Source organism: Quercus lobata, chromosome 5, assembly GCF_001633185.2.
Source record: "Quercus lobata isolate SW786 chromosome 5, ValleyOak3.0 Primary Assembly, whole genome shotgun sequence".
Classification (NCBI taxonomy): domain Eukaryota; kingdom Viridiplantae; phylum Streptophyta; class Magnoliopsida; order Fagales; family Fagaceae; genus Quercus; species Quercus lobata.
In genome coordinates this window covers 88,118,724-88,140,288 of record NC_044908.1, presented here as the reverse complement: position 1 = coordinate 88,140,288, position 21,565 = coordinate 88,118,724, and the positions used below count along the sequence as shown (strand labels likewise).

The following is a 21,565-nucleotide window of genomic DNA, read 5'->3' as shown; positions in this document are numbered from 1 at the left end:
CAATTACTATAATCATGTGCCCATTTTCTTTGTCTTTTCACAATAAATTCAAACAGTCCACTGGCTCCTTCAAGATAAAATGGTAGACTCCACAAATCAAGCAACACTCCACATCTTAGCTAACAAGGGAAACGTACATTGCTATGGATCTTTCATAAAATTTTCTAACCTACAATAATTTGGTGAAGCTAATTCAAGAAAGATTGATTCTCTTTAAAATTTGCAGATTTGATCAAGAAGAATTAATGCAGGGAAACACTTCAAAAAGAATAAAGTCAGTGAGAACAGAATTGCCCTAGGCAGCATAATTACTTGATGGATGTGCCCCAGCTAGCATCCTAGATTGAACAATGATGATCATTTAAAGACGCTTAAGTTTGTTTGAGATAAAAGTAAAGAATAGCACGGAGAAAAGTGAAAGAGGTTCAAACTGAATCACCTGAATAAGGGAGACAATATTGACATTAACATGGAATAGTAGGAACGTATTTAGGGTTTAATTTTTTTATTTCACCAAAATGGCAAATGCAAAAACATCTTTTTATCAAGATGGTTAAAATTAATCACATGAATTAGTAATAAATCAAAGAAAAAATAACAAATAATATATAGCTCAAATAACAAGCAAGCCAATAAAAAAAGGGAATTGAAATCAAGAACAAAAGGATATTACAGGATTTTTTTAGAAAATAACTATAAAATCTAAACAATATCATTAGTTAGCCAACGTTTCAAACTATTTTGGTTTCTAACAATTCGAGTTTATTGGAGTCGATTTGTGGGTTGTAAAATCGAGTTTAGAATACTCGATTTTCCTTTTTTGCAGTGACTGACGTGGGAAATGGGCGTACAGAAATCGAGTTAAATAAACTCGATTTCCATGCTTACAAACCGAGTCCAACAAACTCGGTTTTTACACATAGAAATCGAGTTAAATAAACTCGATTTCTATGCATACAAACCGAGTTCAATACACTCGGTTTTTACACATAGAAATCGAGTCCATTGGACTCGATTTCTGTGTTTAAAAAACAAGTCTATTAGACTCGGTTTGTATGTATAAAAACCGAGTCTAAGACTTGGTTTCTCTACACAGAAATCAAGTCCGTTGGACTTGATTTCTATTCTTTTGCCACACGTGTCTCTCAACAAAACTCAAAAAAAAACTCTCATTCAAAACAGTCTCAAAAAAACTCAGTCCTCCCCACACTTACAGTACTCTCAAAAAAAACTCTTTAGTTCAAAAAACTCTCATTCCCTCCCACACTCACAGTGCATCACTCAAAAAACTCTGTCTCTCTCTCTCTCTCTCTCACTCTCAGTCCTCTTCAGCTCCGTCCTTCTCCGTCGCCGTTCCGTCGCACTCATCCCTCTCTTCAGCTCCGTCGCCGTTCCGTCGCACTCATCCCTCTCTTCAGCTCCGTCGCCGTTCCATCGCATTGATTCCCTCTCTTGAGCTCCGTCGCCGTCGGCCCTCCATCTCGCTCCGGTCTCTGACTTCCCGTCGCCGTCTGGTTTTCACAAACAATTTCCATTTAGGTACGTTTCTATTACTTCACCGATTTCTTATTTTCCAACTTTTTAATGTCAAGTATTGGGCTTTCCCTCTGTTTGGCAGCCGAGAAACTGCAGGAAAGCAAAAGAAAATTAGTAAGAAAAGTTTGAGTCTTATGTTAAAGAATTTTTTTTTTTTGGAGTTTTTATCTCAGCGAAAGCATTGGTTGAGTGGTGAGTTTTGGTTTTTGTTGTGTACCAAAATAATGAATAGCCTTGGATCATGTTTCTACTACGATCTATCATCAAATTAATATGGGGTTTCATTATGTTGATTTGTCATGTGTTAGAAACGGTTCATGCTTGAGAAAATTATCTGTGTATTCTTGTATAAAGTATGAGTACTATATGTTTGAAGAAATGTTTAAATGAATAGAATCTATTTTATTATGACTTGTACCTCAGAGCATGATTTAAGTATTTGTATATGTGTGTACTTTGCGATTCCTTTATTATGTTTTTATATGGTGGTTGAAGTAATTTGCCTGATAGAGGTGCTGAATGCTGATATTGTCATCCTAAACATTCAAACTGGTTGGCATCTTCTAAGATGGATGTTGGCTCCAAGTATAGCATAATATGTTGTTAAGTTTAAACGTCTTGTAAAATGGAAAATTGGGTTGGAAACATTAGATAGTGTTATGAATGTAGACGTGTTAGATGTTTAATTGGTGTCATGTAGTTACCTTGTGCATCAATTTATTATACTGTTTATAATAGTATTGTTTTGGCTGCTTTGTGCTTTTTGTATGTAGTCTTTTTTTCAATAAAATTATTCTTATAAAAAAAAAGGCTCTCCTAAATATTACAATATGAAATTCATCATATATATTAAAATGTCTATCTAGAAATTTATTTTCCTTTCTTCCTTCTTTATATAAGCATAGAAATGATGTTCATCCATATATATACATATTTGAGGTGCTAATTGCATTTTATACCTTGCAGGAATAGGCTTGAAAAGGCTTCACAACATAAGCTTTTAGAGAAGGTAGTTGCATAGTGATATTGCAGGTAATGATTCTACTATGTTGCTGCATTTCAAATCTTGGCTGCCATGTTTGCTTTGTTACCTTTGTTCATTTGCTTTACTATATACATTGCTGTTATTGAAGATTTTTTATTTATTTATTTATTTATTTTTTGTCCTGGTATTTAAATTTTGCATTATATTGTCTTATTTTTAACATCTGGGTTCTTCACTTCTTCTGCATAGTTTTCACATGAATCTACACAGGCAATGCTGCAATGTTGAAATGATTTTATGATTTCTTACATTATGTTTGGTAGGATGAAGTGTAGAAATGAGATTTTTCGTACCTACTTGTGTTGGGGTGGTAGGGTAAAGGCTTTGTTCACCATTGTACCCTGGTTTGGATGTTTTGTTGTGAGTTCAGACAATCAATTTTAGAAAGTCTTTTCAGAACCCACCCCACAAACTCCTCCCCCCTTTTTAATTTTTTCAGATCTTTTATGTAGCACGTAACTGTAGGGTCCATTTGGTAGGAGGGAAAATAGTAGGGCCAACTATGTGGGTAGCCCAAATTAATCAACGCAGATATGATTTTCCTTCATTCTTTTTGTCACCTTTTGTAAAACTTCATTGTAGCCCAAAATAATTTTATGAGTAAAGAGGACCATCTGCTTGTTGTCAAAATAAACTGAATCATTTTCTTGTTCATCACTTTCTTTGCCAATTTAACATGTGATTATATTACTCTTGACTCCCTAAACTTCGTGCAGTATGGCTGCTGTTCCTGCTCAGCTCCCTGATGAGTTTGGTCCTGGGCCCGCTGACGATTCGGTGTTAAGGTTTATAAAAACACATCGAGCGTGCGCTGTTTGGGAAGGCAAGGTAAAAATTAAAACCGACCACCTGCTGAATATTCTCATCTTATCCTTCTACATTATGTTGATTTTTTTTTTCTTCCCATTTCTGAAATTTTAAGTGTCAATGGTATTACTAACTTTCAATGCATGGTCATGCGCATTAGTTGGGTTAAGTTAGATTGGTTGACTGTTAGTGTGGGTGTACATGAACAAAGCAATCCTAGGTTCATAAGAGTTATTTTTGTTTGAAGCAATGTGACCTGTGATAATTTTATTGTTGCTTGGCAAGAAGTTGTTCAGGTTGTGGTTGTTGCAGTAATTTTTATTGTTATTATTGAGAACACTAGCCTTTGCCTCTAGTTTCTTTTACTTTCCTCTATTTAGGTTGTTTATTTTCCATATCATGTCAAACGGATATGATCCTTAGGTTCCAAAAGCAAAACATAGAAGTTTATATTTAGGAATCCATTTGGAATTACAACTTGTGTAACAAACCTAGCTTAATGAATCATATTGAAGACAAGCTTTTGTCATAAATCAAATAAAATCCTTAAGGACCCTTTTCACTTGAGTTTCTTACTTGCATTAAAATACTTAGTTAAGTAAATTCAAGGGTTGGACAACAACAGAGCTTAAGGGAAAACAAACACAAATCAGCAACTATGACAACGAAATACAACCAAATTCCAAGATAGTTACTTAAAGCTTCTTAAATTAATGAAATAGCTTTAAGAAGCCTTTTGACTTTTCCTGGTTTAGAGGCAGCAATAGGCTGGTCGCATGGGAAGCCTTTCATTACTAGACAAATGTATAAAATGCATTGCATCCTTTTATTTTTCTCCCGTTGTTGCTTTTTTTTCTTTTTTTTTTCTTTTTTTTTTCTTTTTGGGGTTGATATTTTAAGCTCCCTTCATAACTGCTTTATTTTTGTTTTTTGGGATCAATAACTACAATCATATATACAAAGGTTATGGCATATTGCATCTCATCACCATAGTTCTATCATGTGCAGGATCCAGGGCCACTGAAATGCCGCGGTCGTAATGACGAGTTCCGAAAACGACGCCGGATAGTGGTGGATGATCGTATCGTCGACATTGTGAAGAGAGTTGGATTAGAGGGGCTGTATAGGACCCCAGGTAGAGAGATTGATCATAACCTGATCACGGCCTTCGTTGAGCGATGGCGGCCTGAAACCCACACCTTCCACCTGCCACATGGTGAGACAACGATCACATTACAAGATGTGGAGGTTCTTTTCGGGATTCCAATCGATGGTGAGGCAATTGTTGGAACAACTGACTTGAAATGGAAAGATGAATGTCAGAGTCTGCTTGGGATTGCTACTACTGGCACCACGCTTCAAGGACAAAGGATCCAAATAAAGAAGCTACTAGAAAAAATTGACGAAGGGTTGCCCGATGATGCAACAGAGGTGGTTGTGCATCAATATGCACGGTGTTATATCCTAGCACTCCTGGCAGACACAATTTTCGCCGACAAGTCTGGTGATAGGGTGCATACAATGTGGTTGCAAATGCTGAGGAACCTACGGAATCCACCTCAGTACAGTTGGGGGAGCGCTTGCCTTGCATGGCTGTACAGAGAGTTATGCAGGGCAACCGACAGAGGTGCTAGTCAGATTGGTGGGGCTTTGTTGCTAGTTCAGTATTGGGCATGGGTTAGATTCCCTTTTTTGTGCCCAAGGATGGACCTCCCACCAGATGGTGCATATGGCCCACCATTTGCACCTTCTCCATTGTCTATTAAGTAAGTCTCTTCCTTGACCGATTTTCTCTATTGGAAATATATCCATAATTTTAAACACATTGTTAGACATAGAAAATAAAATTTTAACCTTGATATTCTTCTAATTGTGACTCATTAATAGGATTTTTATTTATGTTTTTTATATATCGTTTGACAACCACGGAGGTCATATGTTATGATTGATGTATAATATAAGTCTTATTAATTTTTAGCTCCACCACTAATCATATGTTTAGATAATCATTTATTAGTATAATCTTAGTGGTATGTACTGTTAAATTTACGATTGCCCATCATTTGTTGTTGTTTATTACTTCATATTCTCAATTCCAAGTATTGACTCCCTCTTTCGCAATTGTAGGACTGTGTGGGTTGTGAACACCTTGAATAGCCCCGCCGAAATCTGTCTGGTCCGGTACCGTCAGCTTTTAGATTGTATGCATCCAAAGCAGGTACCAACATTGTGTTTATTCTATTGTTTATGACTATTGTATTTATAAATGTAAAAGAGCTCATAGATATGGAACATTGCATAATGTGCTGCCCTTTGATTTGACTATTTTAGGTGGTGTGGCAACCATATGAAACTGAATTAGCCCACCTGCCTGCGTTTTGTGTCGCCGGAAGGGATGTATGGACGGCGAGGGTACCACTTGTATGTTTCTGGCTAGTAGAGAAACATACACCGGACCGTGTTGTTCGTCAGTTCGGGATGGTACAAGAACCCCCCCTATATGTTGATACTGACGAAGCCCTTCATGCCATAGACTTGAGGGGGAAGATGGAGGTGAATTGGAGGGACAGACATTATGGCCATATCCGAGTATGGAATACTCGAGCACGATCTCTATGTCCTGGAGCACGACTAGAGGGTGATATGTCGCCTGCTCATCCATACTTCGATTGGTACGATAGGGTGACTTGGAGGTTCGTCGACCACACTTCGGCTTCACTTATTATTATGGTAATTGCTTTGACCTTTCTTTTCAATTTTTGTTGCGTATCAGGAACTTCAGTATGATGTACTAATTGTATTTATTTACTTTCAGGTTGCCAGTCACAAGAAGTTGTTGAGACTTTATACAGTAGGCAGTCTTGAGTACAACCATATTTCAGCTGTACTTAAGACAGTGGAACGCCTTCACCGTATAACTGCTCGACTTCCGTTGGAAAATATCGATGGGGCAAATCCAGAAGCGCCAGAAGATACTGGACGACCAAGCACGAGCTCAACTCGTGCCAGCCATAGCCATGGTCAGCGTGCTGCATCCCATCAGGTTGTCAGTAGGGCAGATCTCCCTCCACCCCCACGTGCGTCTCCTGCCCCAGAGTTCCCTCCACCTCCACATGCATCTCCTTCCCCAGAGATCCCTCCACATACTGCTCATGTAGTTTCTAACCTAGATATCTCTCTACCCACTACTCATGCATCTTTTCACCCCGAGATCCCTTCACACACCTCACATACATTTTTTGATCCTGCTCATCTTTCATTTACTCCACCATCCTTTGATCTCGGCCCTGATTTCAATCAAACCCCTCCTGTCATGCACACGCAATCCCCATCGTACAACATTCGTCATATAGACCATGTACCGCCCCATAGTCACTCCATGTCATTCATGCCCACTCCTAGACTACATATAGATCCCATGAGTACGGGCACTCACATTTCATTTGCTACACCATCCTCCCCCGCAGTTGTTGGGAGTCAAGCAAAACAACCAGCTGTGCATGTTGAGAATGAGCAGGTTGTTGGGTTACAGTCACCCCCACAAGGTCGACCTAAACGTACAATGAAAGCACCTCCTTGTGGGACAGGTGGTCACAAAGCAGGACACAACGCTGGCCCCACGGTATGACAAATCATTTAATGTAATAAATATCGAGTAACTACTGTTATGGTTGGTATTGGAATTCATGTAATCCATTGTTTGGTTGTAACTTCATCTTTGCAGCAACGTGAGGAGCCTCACGAAGGAGATGTAGTACCCCCTCCCCCACATACCAGACACTATACGAGACAGCATAAGCGTAAAATGCATTAGGATTAGCATCCCATAGAGGTTCTCTCTCTCTCTTGCTCTCTGAAATCACTTTTTTTTTATTTATTTAATTCTTTTAATGCTTTGAAAACATTCCTAATTATTTGATGTGGGTTTATCAAGAAACAAAGGAGGACACTCGAGAATTGGAGTTTCTGACCCTAAGTGATGATCAGCACTTAGCTTAGAAAACACCTCACTCTTTCTAGGTTGGACCTGAAAATGCTTCACAGGTTTGTTAGGATCTCTCTTTCTGCCATATTAATGGTGTTTTTAACAATTAATTTGAATTGACTTTTAGGTAAAATGATAATGTAATGCTTTCAGTTTTCAAATTTTGAACTGCACGTTATAATTTTTTGCCATGGAGCAGGTTATTTTGTCCAGTCCCGTACTGAATGAAGGGGAGCTTGAGTCCTTGCTAAATGATCCCTCTTTGAAACCTCAAGTTTTGCCAACATTTTTTGATATTCGTAAAGGAGTTGATGGTTCCTTGGAAAAGACACTAAATATATATAGTGAAGCTGCTGATGAAGCTGTTCGAAATGGTTCCCAACTGCTTGTTCTGTCAGACCGTTCTGATGTGCTGGTAAAAAACTTTCGCCTTACCTCTGTATTCATCCTGAAGTTATCTTTGTTTTTATATCTCAATCCTTTTTTTAGCTCATTGAGAGTTTATATCTACTGTGAGCATGAGTTAAATTTATTAAGTTAAAAAGAATCATATTTAGTTAAATGACCATTGAACAAAAACTTTTCTAGTTCACTACTAGCAGAAACTCCTTTTTTTTTTTTGCTAAACAATGTATATTAACTTCTGTTCCTGTTTTACATGCACGTTTGGTTGTGTTAATGCTTGACCAAACTGTCTTATGAAAAGATCTTAGAGGGTTCTACATCACTCTGAATCAGAATCCTCTTCTTCATCTTGATTCCATTATTTGGGCTTGTTGATACTTTTATGTCTATTTTTTTATCTTGAAAATGCTTAACACTATATCTCTTGAATTATTTTTTCAGTGCCATATGTCCATACTTGGCACTAGAAACATGCCGACAGTGGCGTCTGAGTAATAAAACCGTAAATTTGATGAGGAATGGAAAGATGCCTACTGTAACAATTGAGCAGGCTCAAAAGAACTTTTGCAAGGTCAGTACATCAATATTAGAAGGAATATTTTAGGGATGCAAATATTTTGCTGTAATTTTCTAATGCAATTCATGTAATATTGTTCCCATAGCGTGTGTTGGCCCAATTCAATCCAGGCACTTATGTCAAGTGCGTTAAAACTTGATGATTAATTTTAGTGAGTTCCACCTTAAGAATTATCCACTTCTGGTTTATCTATGGTTTCAATAGAAAAAAATGTTGCTCTATTCCATTGCTTTACTATTTTATACTGATTGTTTCTAATTATTTCAGGCTGTTAAAACCGGTCTTCTCAAAATTCTTTCCAAAATGGGAATCTCATTGCTTTCTAGGTATTAACTCTTTTTATTATTTATTTATTTATATATATATATATATATATTTTGTAGTCAGTTATATAAGTTCTGCCACAATAATTATTTGATTTACATGGTCCACATTGTATGTTTTTTTGTTTTAAATAGGTCAGTTTACAGCTGTGCTTTTTAAGTTCATAATGTATGCAGTCATGTTGGCAACTCCACTTACTAGTTTCTGGTCTTATAGTTATTGTGGTGCACAGATATTTGAGATTTATGGATTAGGGAAGGAGATTGTTGATCTTTCATTTTGTGGAAGTGTCTCAAAAATTGGTGGATTAACTTTTGATGAGGTTAGCAAAACTTAAATGAAGCCCTTGGTCTTGTGATTGAATATATTTTCCTTTATATTGGCTTTAGATAAAGGAATTCATATTTTACGGAAAATCTAAAATGATGGGGTTTATCGTTCCATTATTTAAACTCCCACCGAATATTAATTTCCTTGTTTGGATATCATAGAGAAAAGGAACTAACATTCATCAGCTCTATGAATGTAGTGTTGGTTTAGTATATGCCTATACCATATACCGTATTTGTGGTGGCTTTATTTGCTTAAAAAAGAAGCAAAATAAGCAAAGTAAAAAACAAAGCCTAACAACAAATTCAAAAATTCTTTCATCATTTGTTTGTTTGCATAATTAACAAATCAATGCTATTAGATTGGTGGATTCTGTACCTGATATTTCTTTCATGCTTAATGCATGCTGGAGAAGGTGCTGCCATGTCAAATCAGTCAAAATCTCTTTTACACTTGCATCTCCCCTTAATTATTTACCTCTTCCTCTGTTGAACATAACATGATCAGTGTAGCCTAATAAGCGTTTATACAGATCACAGTTGCTCAGAGTAATTATAGGCTGATCAACTTGATGTCAAAAATTAAATTCAGTAACTTATATTTTGACTTACAGATAGTCAATCAGCGTGAGGCAGCCAGTAGCAACATCTTCAGGCAGAAGGAGTTTAATCTTCAATCACTTGGTATAGGTGGTCTAAGTGCAGAGTTTGCAGATATATTTCGAAGAGCCTACGCTTCGCGTGTTTTCCCTCCCCATGTGACAAATAAGTAATATACCGTATTTGTCATTTATGCATTAATTCTTCTAGTCTGTTTTATTTCCATAACATGCTCTTACCTGGAAATTTCTTCGTCTTCTAGATTGGGGATTAAGCATGTGAAGGGTATGTTGCTTTATGGGCCTCCTGGTACTGGCAAAACACTTATGGCTCGTCAAATTGGAAAAATGTTGAATGGAAGGGAACCAAAGGTTTGTATATGGTTAATTTTATTTATATATTTTCAGTCTTTCACCAAATGCTAAAACTTATAGCTTTATGAGGCTAACACCTTATCATTTTCCATCTTCAGAATTAAGAGTTTTTATTTTTTTTATTCTTTTATTTTTTTGTTTACCTTCCCCCTGTCCCCGTAAATGAGAGGGAGAGTTGAGCCATTGAAAGGTTTTTTATTTTTTTATAAGTAAGAACCAAAGAAAGTTTTAATAAATGTTTCTTGTCAGTAACAATATAGTAATATTAAGTATAAAGACAAATGATTTTGATAATATTTTTAGACCTTGATGAAATTATAACTAGTGTTTTCTCAAGGCTCATAAGTTGGCCCACCATTTACATGGCCTGCTAATCTTATTAAAAAATTTAGCGTTGTCATTTTTACTTTGCAATGAGCAAAGAATTGATTTGTTCTGTACATTTTGTTTATTGTAATTCCATAATTTCATTGACCTAAAGACTTTGAGTTCATCTTTTAAAACTGGTGTATGAAGTTTCAAAACAAGCATCTAATGCACAAAATTGAGTAGAATGAAGCTTTTTAACTATCTCTAGGTTGGTAGTGTTGCAGTTGAATTGGTTTAGTAATTCAAAAAACAAATATCAAATGTTTAAGATTATTTCTAGTCTTGTTTAAGCATAGACCATGAGTTCACTTACTATTTGACTGACATTGAACTTTATTCCATAGACATACAATATTTATCCGGAAATGATGACCACGATGAATCGCACTCTTTTTCTTTAATTTGTCAAGCAGAAATGCTTCTCAGGCACATGATTGACACAAAATCTCATGAAGATATATCTTATATGAGAAGGCAGGCAACGTCATCTCTATTTTATTTTCTTGCAACATAAAACCTAGTGCACATCCATCCATCCACTTTCGGTTATGTCATGGTTTAAATATCAATAGTCACTGGGTCTTTTGGTGTGTTCAATTTTCATTTGAGCACATGCTCAATTGCTAGTGCATACTTTTCATTTTGATGCTGGAACATTGTTTTCGGGTTCCAAAGCTAACTAAACATGTCTGAATTCTTTCTATTATAGCAACAAATTATTATTAGTATTCTATGCTGTTTTAATTACTTAACGTTCATCATTGTGATGATGAAGTAATTTTTTATCAATAAAATTTATATTACTTATAAAAACAAATAAATTATAAGTATTCTATGCTTCACATTCTATAAGATGGTGAAAATCTATTCTTGCAGTTTATGGACCATCTTTTTTATTTTTTACCCTTTTTGTGACAAATTGTTACAGATTGTTAACGGCCCTGAAGTTTTGAACAAATAACTTGGTGAAACTGAAAAGAATGTTAGGGATCTATTTGCTGATGCTGAGAATGATCAAAGAGCTCGAGGTAAGGGAGATATAGCAGGCGTATTCCTAGGTTGGTCTTTTGGTGATCACTAATGCCATCATGTTCTTTTCCTTTTCAGGGGACCAAAGTGATCTGCATGTCATAATTTTTGATGAAATTGATGCTATTTGTAAGGTACATGATTCTTCAAATATTTGTTAACGTTTTTTTTTTCCCCCTGCCAGTAGATTGATAGTGACATCAATTTGTTGCTTTTGATTGACACACACACACACACACATATATATATATATATATGCATGTATTTATAGTTAGTTAATTAGCATTTTCCTCTGACTGAATCTATTGTTCTTGAATGTCCTGGAGTGTCATTTATTTGAATATCTAAGGTGTGCGGAATCTATAGATTAACTTCCTTATGCGGTTAGAAATGCTTGGTATAGTTTCATAACTCTTTATGTTGTCTTAATGAACAATAATGACATTCCAAGAATGAGTATTAAGAGTCAAAGAATCAGCCTAACTGACATAGTGCTAAGAGTTGTAGATGAGTAGGCCTTTGGACATAAAATATATTTATATATGTTTATGTATATATTAACTTGAATCCTAGTTCCCTTCTTGACCTCTAAGCGAACATGCTATTATTAGTATGATTTTAAAAGCTACAGCACAAGAACACATTGGTAACACCTACATGGTTAGATTTCCACCGGAGGTTTGCATTGTTTAATATGTCAAAGAAACAATGTCAATTTTTAGATTTAAGGTTGTCTGGTTATGTAATCCAAGTTTTTTAGCAAATGGAAAGAGCTCAATGCATGTTCTCATTTTGCATTTGCAGTCAAGAGGTTCAACTAGAGATTGTACAGGTGTTCGTGACAGTATTGTGAACCAGCTTCTTACAAAGGTTAGTTAGAGGTTCAATTGCTTTTACAATCTTGCAAATCAGAGTGATTCTCTGCTAATAACTAAAAGACTATTTACTTTTCAGATTGATGGTGTGGAGTCTTTAAATAATGTCTTGCTTATTGGAATGACAAACAGAAAAGATTTACTTGATGAGGCCCTTTTAAGGTCTGTTTCTCTCCCTCTTCTGTGTTGCGTAACTGTCCATGCAACCTTAAATTGTTTTATGTCATGAAAAGCATGGATAGCAACTACTAGTTAACATTGATGTGCGTAGGTTGTAGCAACTACTAGTCAACGTTGGACTCTAAATCAAAGTCCAATAAATTTTATTTATTTATTCCTGCCAATGAGCTCTAGTTCAAACTGCCCTTCCTTGCAAAATGCGAGGTGGAGGGTGAGATCATGGATTCAAAAACTGTTGGGTGCATGTGTAATTACTGTAAAAGTCATTTATTAATTTGTTTATTCTTGATTTATAGACCAGGCCGCTTGGAGGTTCAAATTGAGATAAGCCTTCCTGATGAGAATGGTCGCTTATAGATTCTTCAAATTCATACAAACAAGATGAAAGAGAGTTCTTTTCTTGCTCCTGATGTGAACCTTCAAGAGCTTGGTATGTCCATTAGTGAGATATGCTTATGATATCTACTTATTCATCTATTATATGGCTGAAGTGACTGTTAAATGGAGACACGATTATATCTAAATTATATTTGCCTCCAGGTTTTGATTGGAGTTGTGTGTGTCTATATATATATATATATATATAAATTTATAATATATTGAGAACATAATCCATACTAGAACATTTTTTAGGCTGGCTTGGATAGTCAAACTCATGAAAAGGTATTGCAGTTGTGTGGATCTTAGAAAATTAAAGTACCAAATGATTTATAATTCAATTTAATCTAATATCTCCCTTACACCTAGCCCCAAGAAACCACACCCTTAATGATTTTCTATGTTACAACCAACTGTTAGTGGTGAAACTTAAGGATATGATTTTTTTTTTTTTGGGGGGTGGGGGGGATGCTGTTTAATGTGTCCAAAATTGATCTCTTTGAAAAAGTTGCAGTGATTCTTAAATTGTTTCTTACTTTATTATACAAATACTTTTGACCATGTGTTGAATGTTTAAATTGTTGCAATGTTTTGGTCTCTAGGAATGATAGATGAAGGTCCGCTTGTTACTTGTCTTCTGGAAGGCCCAAGTGGCAGGTATGCATGGTTTCTCTATTTTAATTGACTTTGTTAATTGCATCTTTTTTGAATCTTACCCTTTTTGGACAGTGGTAAAACCGCACTAGCAGCTACTGTTGGCATTGACAGTGATTTTCCATATGTCAAGATAGTAAGCTCCCTGCCCTATATTTTGGATATCTATCTTGTTACTTTGAAGGAATTTTTGCAGTCTCTTCTACTGTCCCTTCCATTTATACCTATTTCTAAATTTTGCCATGTTTTGGGTAGGTCTCAGCAGAATCAATGATTGGTCTTCACGAAAGCACTAAGTGTGCACAGATTGTCAAGGTTTGTCAAATGCAAAGGCCCGTTTGGAAGCAGTTTTTAAATTATAGTTTCTAGTATCTAATTGTTTGGTAACAATATTTTGCAAGGAGTCTTTAATCTGACTTCACTTTAGAGGATTCAAGTGCTGAATTTTGAGAACACCTCGAGCAACAGTTTTCAAAGTTATTATTAAGATAATAAATTTTGTTCTTACGTATTCCTCTCTTTCTCTCTCCCTCTCTCTGATCTCTCCCTCTCAACCTGATTTCTCTCTCCTCTGTTTCTGTCTGTCTCTCTCTCTCTCTCTCACACACACCATAGAACTCTCAGTGATGGCGGTGGAGCACCATCCCAAGTGTTGCTGTGGCGTCAGATCTGGGTATCCAAATCTGACCCCTCCTCCTCTCTGTTTTTCTCTTGTTCCTCCCTTTGTGTGTTTGCGTCAGATCTCAGTTTAGAACTGAGGCTGGTTTGTGATAAATTTTTATTAGATGAGTATTAATACCAGTTTTTGAGTGAAAATCTCATGCCAAACAGACCAAGTTTTGTTTTGGTTGAGAAAGCATGTATTGAAACACAATTTTGCAAAACCTTTTGAAAACTGAAAACTGGTTTCACTTACCAAACAGGTCCAAAGACTTTGACCATTCTTGGTTGCATTTTAAAAGATTTTTTTCCCTCCTTTATGTGATAGAACCAGTTCCAAGTCTAAATTGAGATTTGATGTATCTAAGACAAGTTTATACTGCACTTGCAGAGTTATCAATTATTTATTGTCTATTTACACTAGAAATATATATACTTTTTAATGTTTTTCTTTAGTTTATGTGATTGGGAGGAAATTTTGAAGACTTATTTATAATGATATTCTTTAACAGGTATTTGAGGATGCATACAAGTCACCGCTAAGCATCATCGTTCTTGATGACATTGAAAGGTAAATCTACTGATGTGAATTGAATGAAGCTGTACTGCTTTTCTCCAGCACGTTTTTCATCTATTAATGATAATGAAGAAGTTCCTTAGATGATTTTACTGTAATTGTTGATGCAGGTTATTGGAGTATGTTGCCATTGGGCCTCGTTTTTCAAATATAATCTCTCAGACACTACTGGTCCTACTCAAGCGGCTTCCTCCAAAGGTTTTTCGTTGTTCTTTGTCTTTATTGGCTGGACTGTTCTTACAATTTCCTATTATATTATTATCAGTGAATTTCATGAAGAATAATTCTTTATTCAAATTGTATAATTGCAAGGGGTGGATATATATTTTTATAGGAAAAGTTAATGGATGCTCTAAAGGCATTGGTTTAGAAAACATTTATAAATACTTTTAATGGGAAAAGAAAAAGTACTTAATTTTTTTGACAACTTTTTATATTTTCCATAAAAGTGATATAAAAAATGAGTATTAAATTGGTCCATTAACAAATGTCCAAAGGGCACCCGTTAACTAGACCCTTTGTTTATATCTGAATTGAGTGTAACTCATAGGATTCTATTCACCTTTTCAAGATATGTCAGGTATGATAAGATACACTAAATCTAGAAGTGAATATTGATAAATTGATGGGCAAATAAATGACATAAGATGTTCTGCATTGGGTGGTTCACCATCTGTTGAGGTAAATATTTGATTTAGCAGCACTTAAGAAATAAAACTTTTCACTAGGAAATTTTTTCTACTTGAATAAACTTCCCAAAAGACTACTTTCACTGAAAATCTCCAATTTTTGAACAGGGAGAAATAACTTCCAACCAATTGAGTCCTCGATGTTTTTTACCAATTCACAATCTTGTAACCACCCTCCTTCCCTGTGATGTAAATGCAGTACTTTTTTGGGTCACATCATATATTATTATTATTATATGAAGGTTAATATTATTATTATTTTTACACCTCAGGTTCAAAATATTTTGGTTGATGTATCATGTATGATTTGGATCATAGGCAGTATGGAAATTCCCTCTTTATTACCAACTGTAGTGCATGTGTTATGCATGTTGGTAGTTACAAAACCTATAGAATTAGATATAAATTGTTCACAAAGATGTCAATGGTTTCAAAGTGGTAGCAATTGTGAAATCCACTTTTAAAATTGTTATATTTTCTTTCTGAACTATGGTCATGCTATCTTTCTAGTGCCATATTGAAAATGTAGTCTCCACTCTTCAAACCCCTCTTAGACACATACAACTTCGCTGAGTCTTACCTAGCATGAATGAGGGAAAAAAAAAAAACACTGAATTCATTGTAGATTACAAATTTTGAAAGCGTAGCTAAGATCTGGGATCTCCTCCCCCATAACTGAGTGAAAGGATGAGCACGGGTTCTATCCCTTATGTACTCTTTTTTTGGGAGCTACATGTATGCATAAAATCCTAATGCTATTTGATGTAGTGGCGGAAGTTGGTCTGGTCTATTGTTTGGGATTATTCAGCTCCATATTGTCACCATCACTGGCTGTACAAAGAGCATTCATCGACAGCCTTATGTGTGATATTTTCTGATATCTTTGGGACATGTTTTTCCTTTAGTAGTTTTGTGATATCTGACTTGATGAATGATAATTTTCTGACCTTCCTGAAGTTCTCATTACTAGTTCATTTTGTGTGCTTTGTTGTCAGGGGAAGAAACTTATGGTCATAGGGACAACAAGTGAGCAGACAGTGTTGTAAAGGTAGCGTAACAACTTTAAACGTGGATGTGCTTGAGCAGACAGTGTTGCCTCTTCAAAATCAGCTTCTTACCCATCTTGAATCAATGAATCCGCTTCAACACGAGTCCATGACACAAGTGGTGGAATCTACTTTTATCGTTTTGGATCGTCTATTAGTTCATTATACACCTTTTCAAGAGCGTGTGAAGGAGTTCATTGCCTGTGCATCATCATTTGCTGATATAGAGTAGTCCATCAACAACAAACATTCTTTTCAAGAGTTGATGGAGCGGTACCATAGTGAGAAAGTAAGGTATATAAGCAAAGTGGCTACTATAAGCAACAATAGTGTAGCTGTGTAGCATCTATCCATTTTGGCTATATAATTTGATTGTTTTTTATATGTAATTTGTCACTTTGTTCCATCCTTGGTTAAATGGATTGGATTTAGCTAGATCTTATGTATGATCGTATAGCCTCTTCATAATCAGTATGTTGGTTTGCGTAATGCTTTGTATGTGAATTGCATAGCTTGTACAAGGATTTTTCTATGTACAGCTTTTAAATTATGTTGAGATTTACCGAAATGATACTAATTTGATAAATGAAAGTCATCTATTTCACCTTTTCTGTTCCATTGATGCTTCTATCAATCACAAATTGTTAGAATTTATTTTTTCCTTATAAAATAACCAATGTTTAAAATGGAGAAAAAAATCAGACAAATGGGAGGTTGTAATTGATATATTTGATAGACAATAATCTGTTCACTAGATAAATGCATAGTCGGGTTTGCATGGATGTTGAGGTGGGAAATTTCCTACGAGTGTCTTCAGAAATAAGTGTTTCCTTGGGGTGTTTATTGTTTCTCATTTTGGTTGTTTTTTGATGAATGAGCATGATTGCACTGATGGTACTGACCAAGCTTCAATTGGAAGTTGTAGCATCAATGCTCAAAGCACGAATAATCAAAGGGTTGATAATTCATTGACAATATATATTACCCCTTGAAGGGGAAGGGAAGGATGTGTGTGTGTCTATAGCATTCAGGAAAAATCATAGTTAAGAATTGTGAACATTGGGTTCAATAAAGGCTTTTTATGTTTTTTTTTTGGGAGCAAAAGAACCCTTACAAATAATATTCTCCCCAAAAAAATAAAATAAATTTTTATTTTTATTTTTTTACCTAAATAATGAGGCTATTGCATTTACGTGGAGCTCTCTTGCCATTTCTCTTTTTGGTCTTCTATAATTAACTATAATAGGAGGAAAAAAACAACCTTAAAATTTACAATGAAACATTAGGGGAAGAAACAAAATATTTTCCAGGGATATTGGGAAAGAAAAGGACCACCCACTTGTTGAACACATCTAATTTGGTCTAGTACCACAACCTGTCCTGCTAGCATATGGATCATTTCTTTCATCTTGTTTTTACGTACTTTATTTGTCTATGGCAGCGGCTTTAGTAAGGTAGTAGTTCTACTGAGATAACTTGAATTTTTTTTTATTGCTTTCTACTTGACCTCGATGGCTGTCCCTTCTTCTCCATGTGGCAGTGGTACCGTCCAGCTGAGAAAAGACAATATTAAGCAATAGCCAATAGGTGTTCTTTCACTTTATCACATTGTGAAAGATTCTATTAACAAGGCCAAGACTAGTTCATATATGAAAAAGGGGATGGAGATTCCCAAAACCCAATTCTCCATTTAGCTTGTCCTGTAGTCTGTAACTGTAAGGTTTGAAGTTGAAGTTTGGTACAGTGCTACCTTTAATTCATTGAAAATTAACCGTCCAAGTCACACATCACTCTGACAAAATTTGTTCCTGGCCTGGATATATATGTACTGTTTAAAGTTCATTTCAGTAAGTTAATTCAATCATCACAATTAAACTAGTGAGTAGTAAGCAATATAAACTACAAAATTGTGGGGATTTAAAATTGAAAGACAAAATTAAACAGTCATAATATCACAATCTAGAAACAGGTACATTGGATATAAAATACTTCGATTACAAGTTCATTCAGTGACAAACAAAATAATAATTGTGTGGATACAACCCAGTAGTAAGTTCAAATACATAATAAAGAGAACCCCAATTGACATCTACAATGCCATTCCAAACTCGAGTATTTGCATGCCTGGCAAAAATTCAAATATTGTTGTTAGATACCAAAACCCAAAACATACGTACTAATCTATGCAACTTGGCTAATTGATACAATCATGGCATTTTATATAAAAGCATCACTTACCTAGTTTGGATTATTACTGCTTGTCGAAGCCCCACAAGAAAGCGGACATCTTCTACGGTTATGCCCATGTTGATGACACAGTCCACAGCTCTGCTTTTGCTGAATCTCCCTCAAGTCAGAATCTGGCCTCCGGCTTCCCGGTTCTCGCCGGACCCCATCCATCTCATTTCGTATCCTAGACGTCACAGGTCGACCTTTGCCCCGCAACAGTTTTGGGTCAGGCACCCACTTTGGACCATCCACATCCCTCCACAATGAATCTGACTTTGGCACCACAAATGCATGTGAGTAGGTGTGAATGGCGTTCACCAAACTATAACATGGGTCAATATATGCAGTCGCATCTTGCCCCAAGTACTGAAGAGCTTTAATTGCATGTGAACAAGGGATCTTTTTCATTTGCCACTTTCCACAACCACATGTTCTGGCCATTACATTTACTTCATAACTATGGTTTCCCCCTCCAGAGCTATAGATGTTGTATGAAGTAATTACTTGATATATACCATTCAGATTATGAAACGGTCTTAGTTGGTGTGAAATTGATTTTTGTAGGTTGTGTCCATAGATTTTTAAGGCATATTTAGTCCATACCTTGTCGCATGAGAGATCATGAGTAATTTCTTTGTGTCGATCATGGAAATACGCAACAAGTTTGCAATGAGTGAATTCAACCATTGCAGCAATGGGTAGGCCACGGGCACCTTTGAGTACTCCATTGAAGCACTCCGAGACATTGGTTGTCATAGCCCCATAACGGTATCCACCATCATGTAGTTGGGTCCACTTGTCTAGATCCTCGTTCATTAGATATGTGTATGGCATGATGGATGAGTCGGGTTCACTTTCCTGCCGCTCGGTTCTCCGTTTCTTCCTAAGGGCCTCGATCTCAGCTTCCTTGATAGGTTGCATGTACAACTCAAATTTAGATTCCTGAGTAGCATATCCCGCTTTCAAGGCTAATGACTTTAAAGTGGCGTCCTGAAAATGCGTGTTGAAGTTGCTAGCAACATGTCGAAGGCAATATCTGTGAACTACTCGTTGTCGTCCATCATCATGTCTAGGCCAGTTTGCAATTGCACTTTGAATACCCTTATGTCGGTCAGAAATTATACAGATGTCCTTATCTGCTATCACATCCCCCAGTGCATTCCTGAGGCGTTCTAAAAACCACCCCCAACTAGACCCTGACTCTTTGTCCACAACGGCAAAGGCAAGAGGCAAAACCTTGTTGTTGGCATCGGTGGCCATTGCAATTAACAACACCCCTCGATATTTACCATACAAATGGGTCCCATCAATACTGATCACTGGCTTACAATGTCTGAATCCTGCAATGCATGGAGCGAAAGCCCAAAATATATAGCGCAATATTGTATCACCGAACTCGTCCCTAGGTATGGTGTGAAACCAGAAACATGTGCCAGGTTCTTGATCCCAGTATGCAAACAATAACTTTCTCAACCTTTGGTAAGACTCTTCCCAATCCCCAAATATCTTTGCAATACCTCGTTGTTTCGCATCCCATATCTTATAGTAAGAAAGAATATGCCCATAATACTTCCCTTTAATGAAATGTCTGAGGTGATAAATTGTTGCCGTGTGTTTCTCTTTCAACAATGGAACAAATTCTTCTACTAGAAAATTACAATCCATCATTCTACCATCAAGGGCTGTGGCAAGGGGCATACAACTATGAGGACCCCTATAAGATGTGACCATCCATAGTCCGAGTTCAGGCTTCACAACTGCCCCAACGTACCACATGCATGATTCATCGCTGCATTTCACAGACAGTCTACTTGTGGTCGACCTACTAGTCACAAAGTTTCTGTTATGCTTTGCGGCGTAAATTGTTAATGCACGTCTCACCGCATCTTTATTAGCAAAAATCAACCCTTTCGCAAAATTCATGTCTGCATTCCAAGAACCAAATGCTTGCTGACCAACTTCAGGATCAACCATATTTTCCCAAGTATTTTCATAAAATGATGAGGCAGGAGGTTCATAAACAAGGGTCGTATTTGTAACATGCTGAACTCTAGCATTAGCGTCCTCATCATCTTCATCACATTCAGCCATATCATCAACATGAGGAATGTGAGTAATTTCATGGTCATCAAGACCCCTGTCAAAGTCACCATCGTCAATCCTCTCTTCATACTCATCTCTATCCTCACCATCTTCCCCAGAACAGTCTTCGTCTTCATCTTCATCTTCAACTACTGGAACTGTAGAGGATTCACCTCGATGTGTACAAAATTGATCTTCATATCTATTTCCAGGTTCGCTCTCAATTGTTACTGGTGTCTCTTGAAAAGGGGGTGTATAGCCTCCTAATGTGGTGCATTGATCATCTAGGACTGCAAACTGTAGAGATGTAGTTGTTTGTACAATTTCGTCCTCTACGCCGACTTCTGCACGAGGCTCCAAAGTGACGTATAACTCAAAATCTGCTGCTTGTTTCCATTTGTCCATCTTACTAGACATGAATTTCACATGTTTGTCCTCTGTTATCGCCATATATCTGTAATTAATGCATTGATTGAGGACTTCATATGGAGAACGGGAAGTAATATGTATGTCATGCAAAGCAGGGTTCACTTGCAACTCTTCCATAATTTTTACTTTCAGCTCATTCAGGGTCTTTAGCTTACGGCGTATCATCATATAGTAGCACTGGATACCCGGACCTTGAAATGAGACTCCATCATAAGGGTTGGCATTGCTAAGGGGTCCACCGTAGTATATATTTATATAGATCATTGTCAACCTATAGATCATCAAGTGCAATTGTGTTAGTGACAAATTTATAACGCTCAATCAACATCAATCACAAAACTTTGCGTATGAAATGCCAACAATACTAACCTCAACCAAATTTGCAT

The 21,565-nt window shown here is 36.4% G+C and overlaps 2 protein-coding genes and 1 pseudogene across 4 annotated transcripts in view; 2 read left to right on the top strand and 1 right to left on the bottom strand.

The window, feature by feature from the left end:
* Positions 1 to 21,565, bottom strand: part of LOC115991877 (disease resistance protein RGA2-like) — a 55,785-nt gene that overhangs the window by 28,405 nt on the left and 5,815 nt on the right. The window lies entirely within an intron of this gene.
* LOC115991878 (serine/threonine-protein phosphatase 7 long form homolog) lies at positions 1,492 to 20,082 on the top strand. The gene is made up of 8 exons (XM_031115855.1): positions 1,492 to 1,539; positions 2,503 to 2,568; positions 3,298 to 3,409; positions 4,397 to 5,154; positions 5,516 to 5,606; positions 5,720 to 6,118; positions 6,204 to 6,354; positions 19,792 to 20,082. Exons 3-8 carry the CDS (start codon positions 3,299 to 3,301, stop codon positions 19,842 to 19,844), a joined length of 1,563 nt encoding a protein of 520 aa, XP_030971715.1. The 5' UTR covers positions 1,492 to 1,539; positions 2,503 to 2,568; position 3,298; the 3' UTR covers positions 19,845 to 20,082.
* Positions 7,323 to 16,989, top strand: LOC115991879 (annotated as a pseudogene).

Excerpts from the sequence above, each read along its gene's own strand:
- LOC115991878 (XM_031115855.1), top strand. The coding sequence starts at position 3,299 with ATGGCTGCTGTTCCTGCTCAGCTCCCTGATGAGTTTGGTCCTGGGCCC. Across the intron at positions 3,410-4,396 it reads GCGCTGTTTGGGAAGGCAAG|GATCCAGGGCCACTGAAATG; the intron begins GTAAAAATTAAA and ends TATCATGTGCAG. Across the intron at positions 6,355-19,791 it reads TGGGGCAAATCCAGAAGCGC|CAGATGTCCTTATCTGCTAT; the intron begins CAGAAGATACTG and ends TCAGAAATTATA.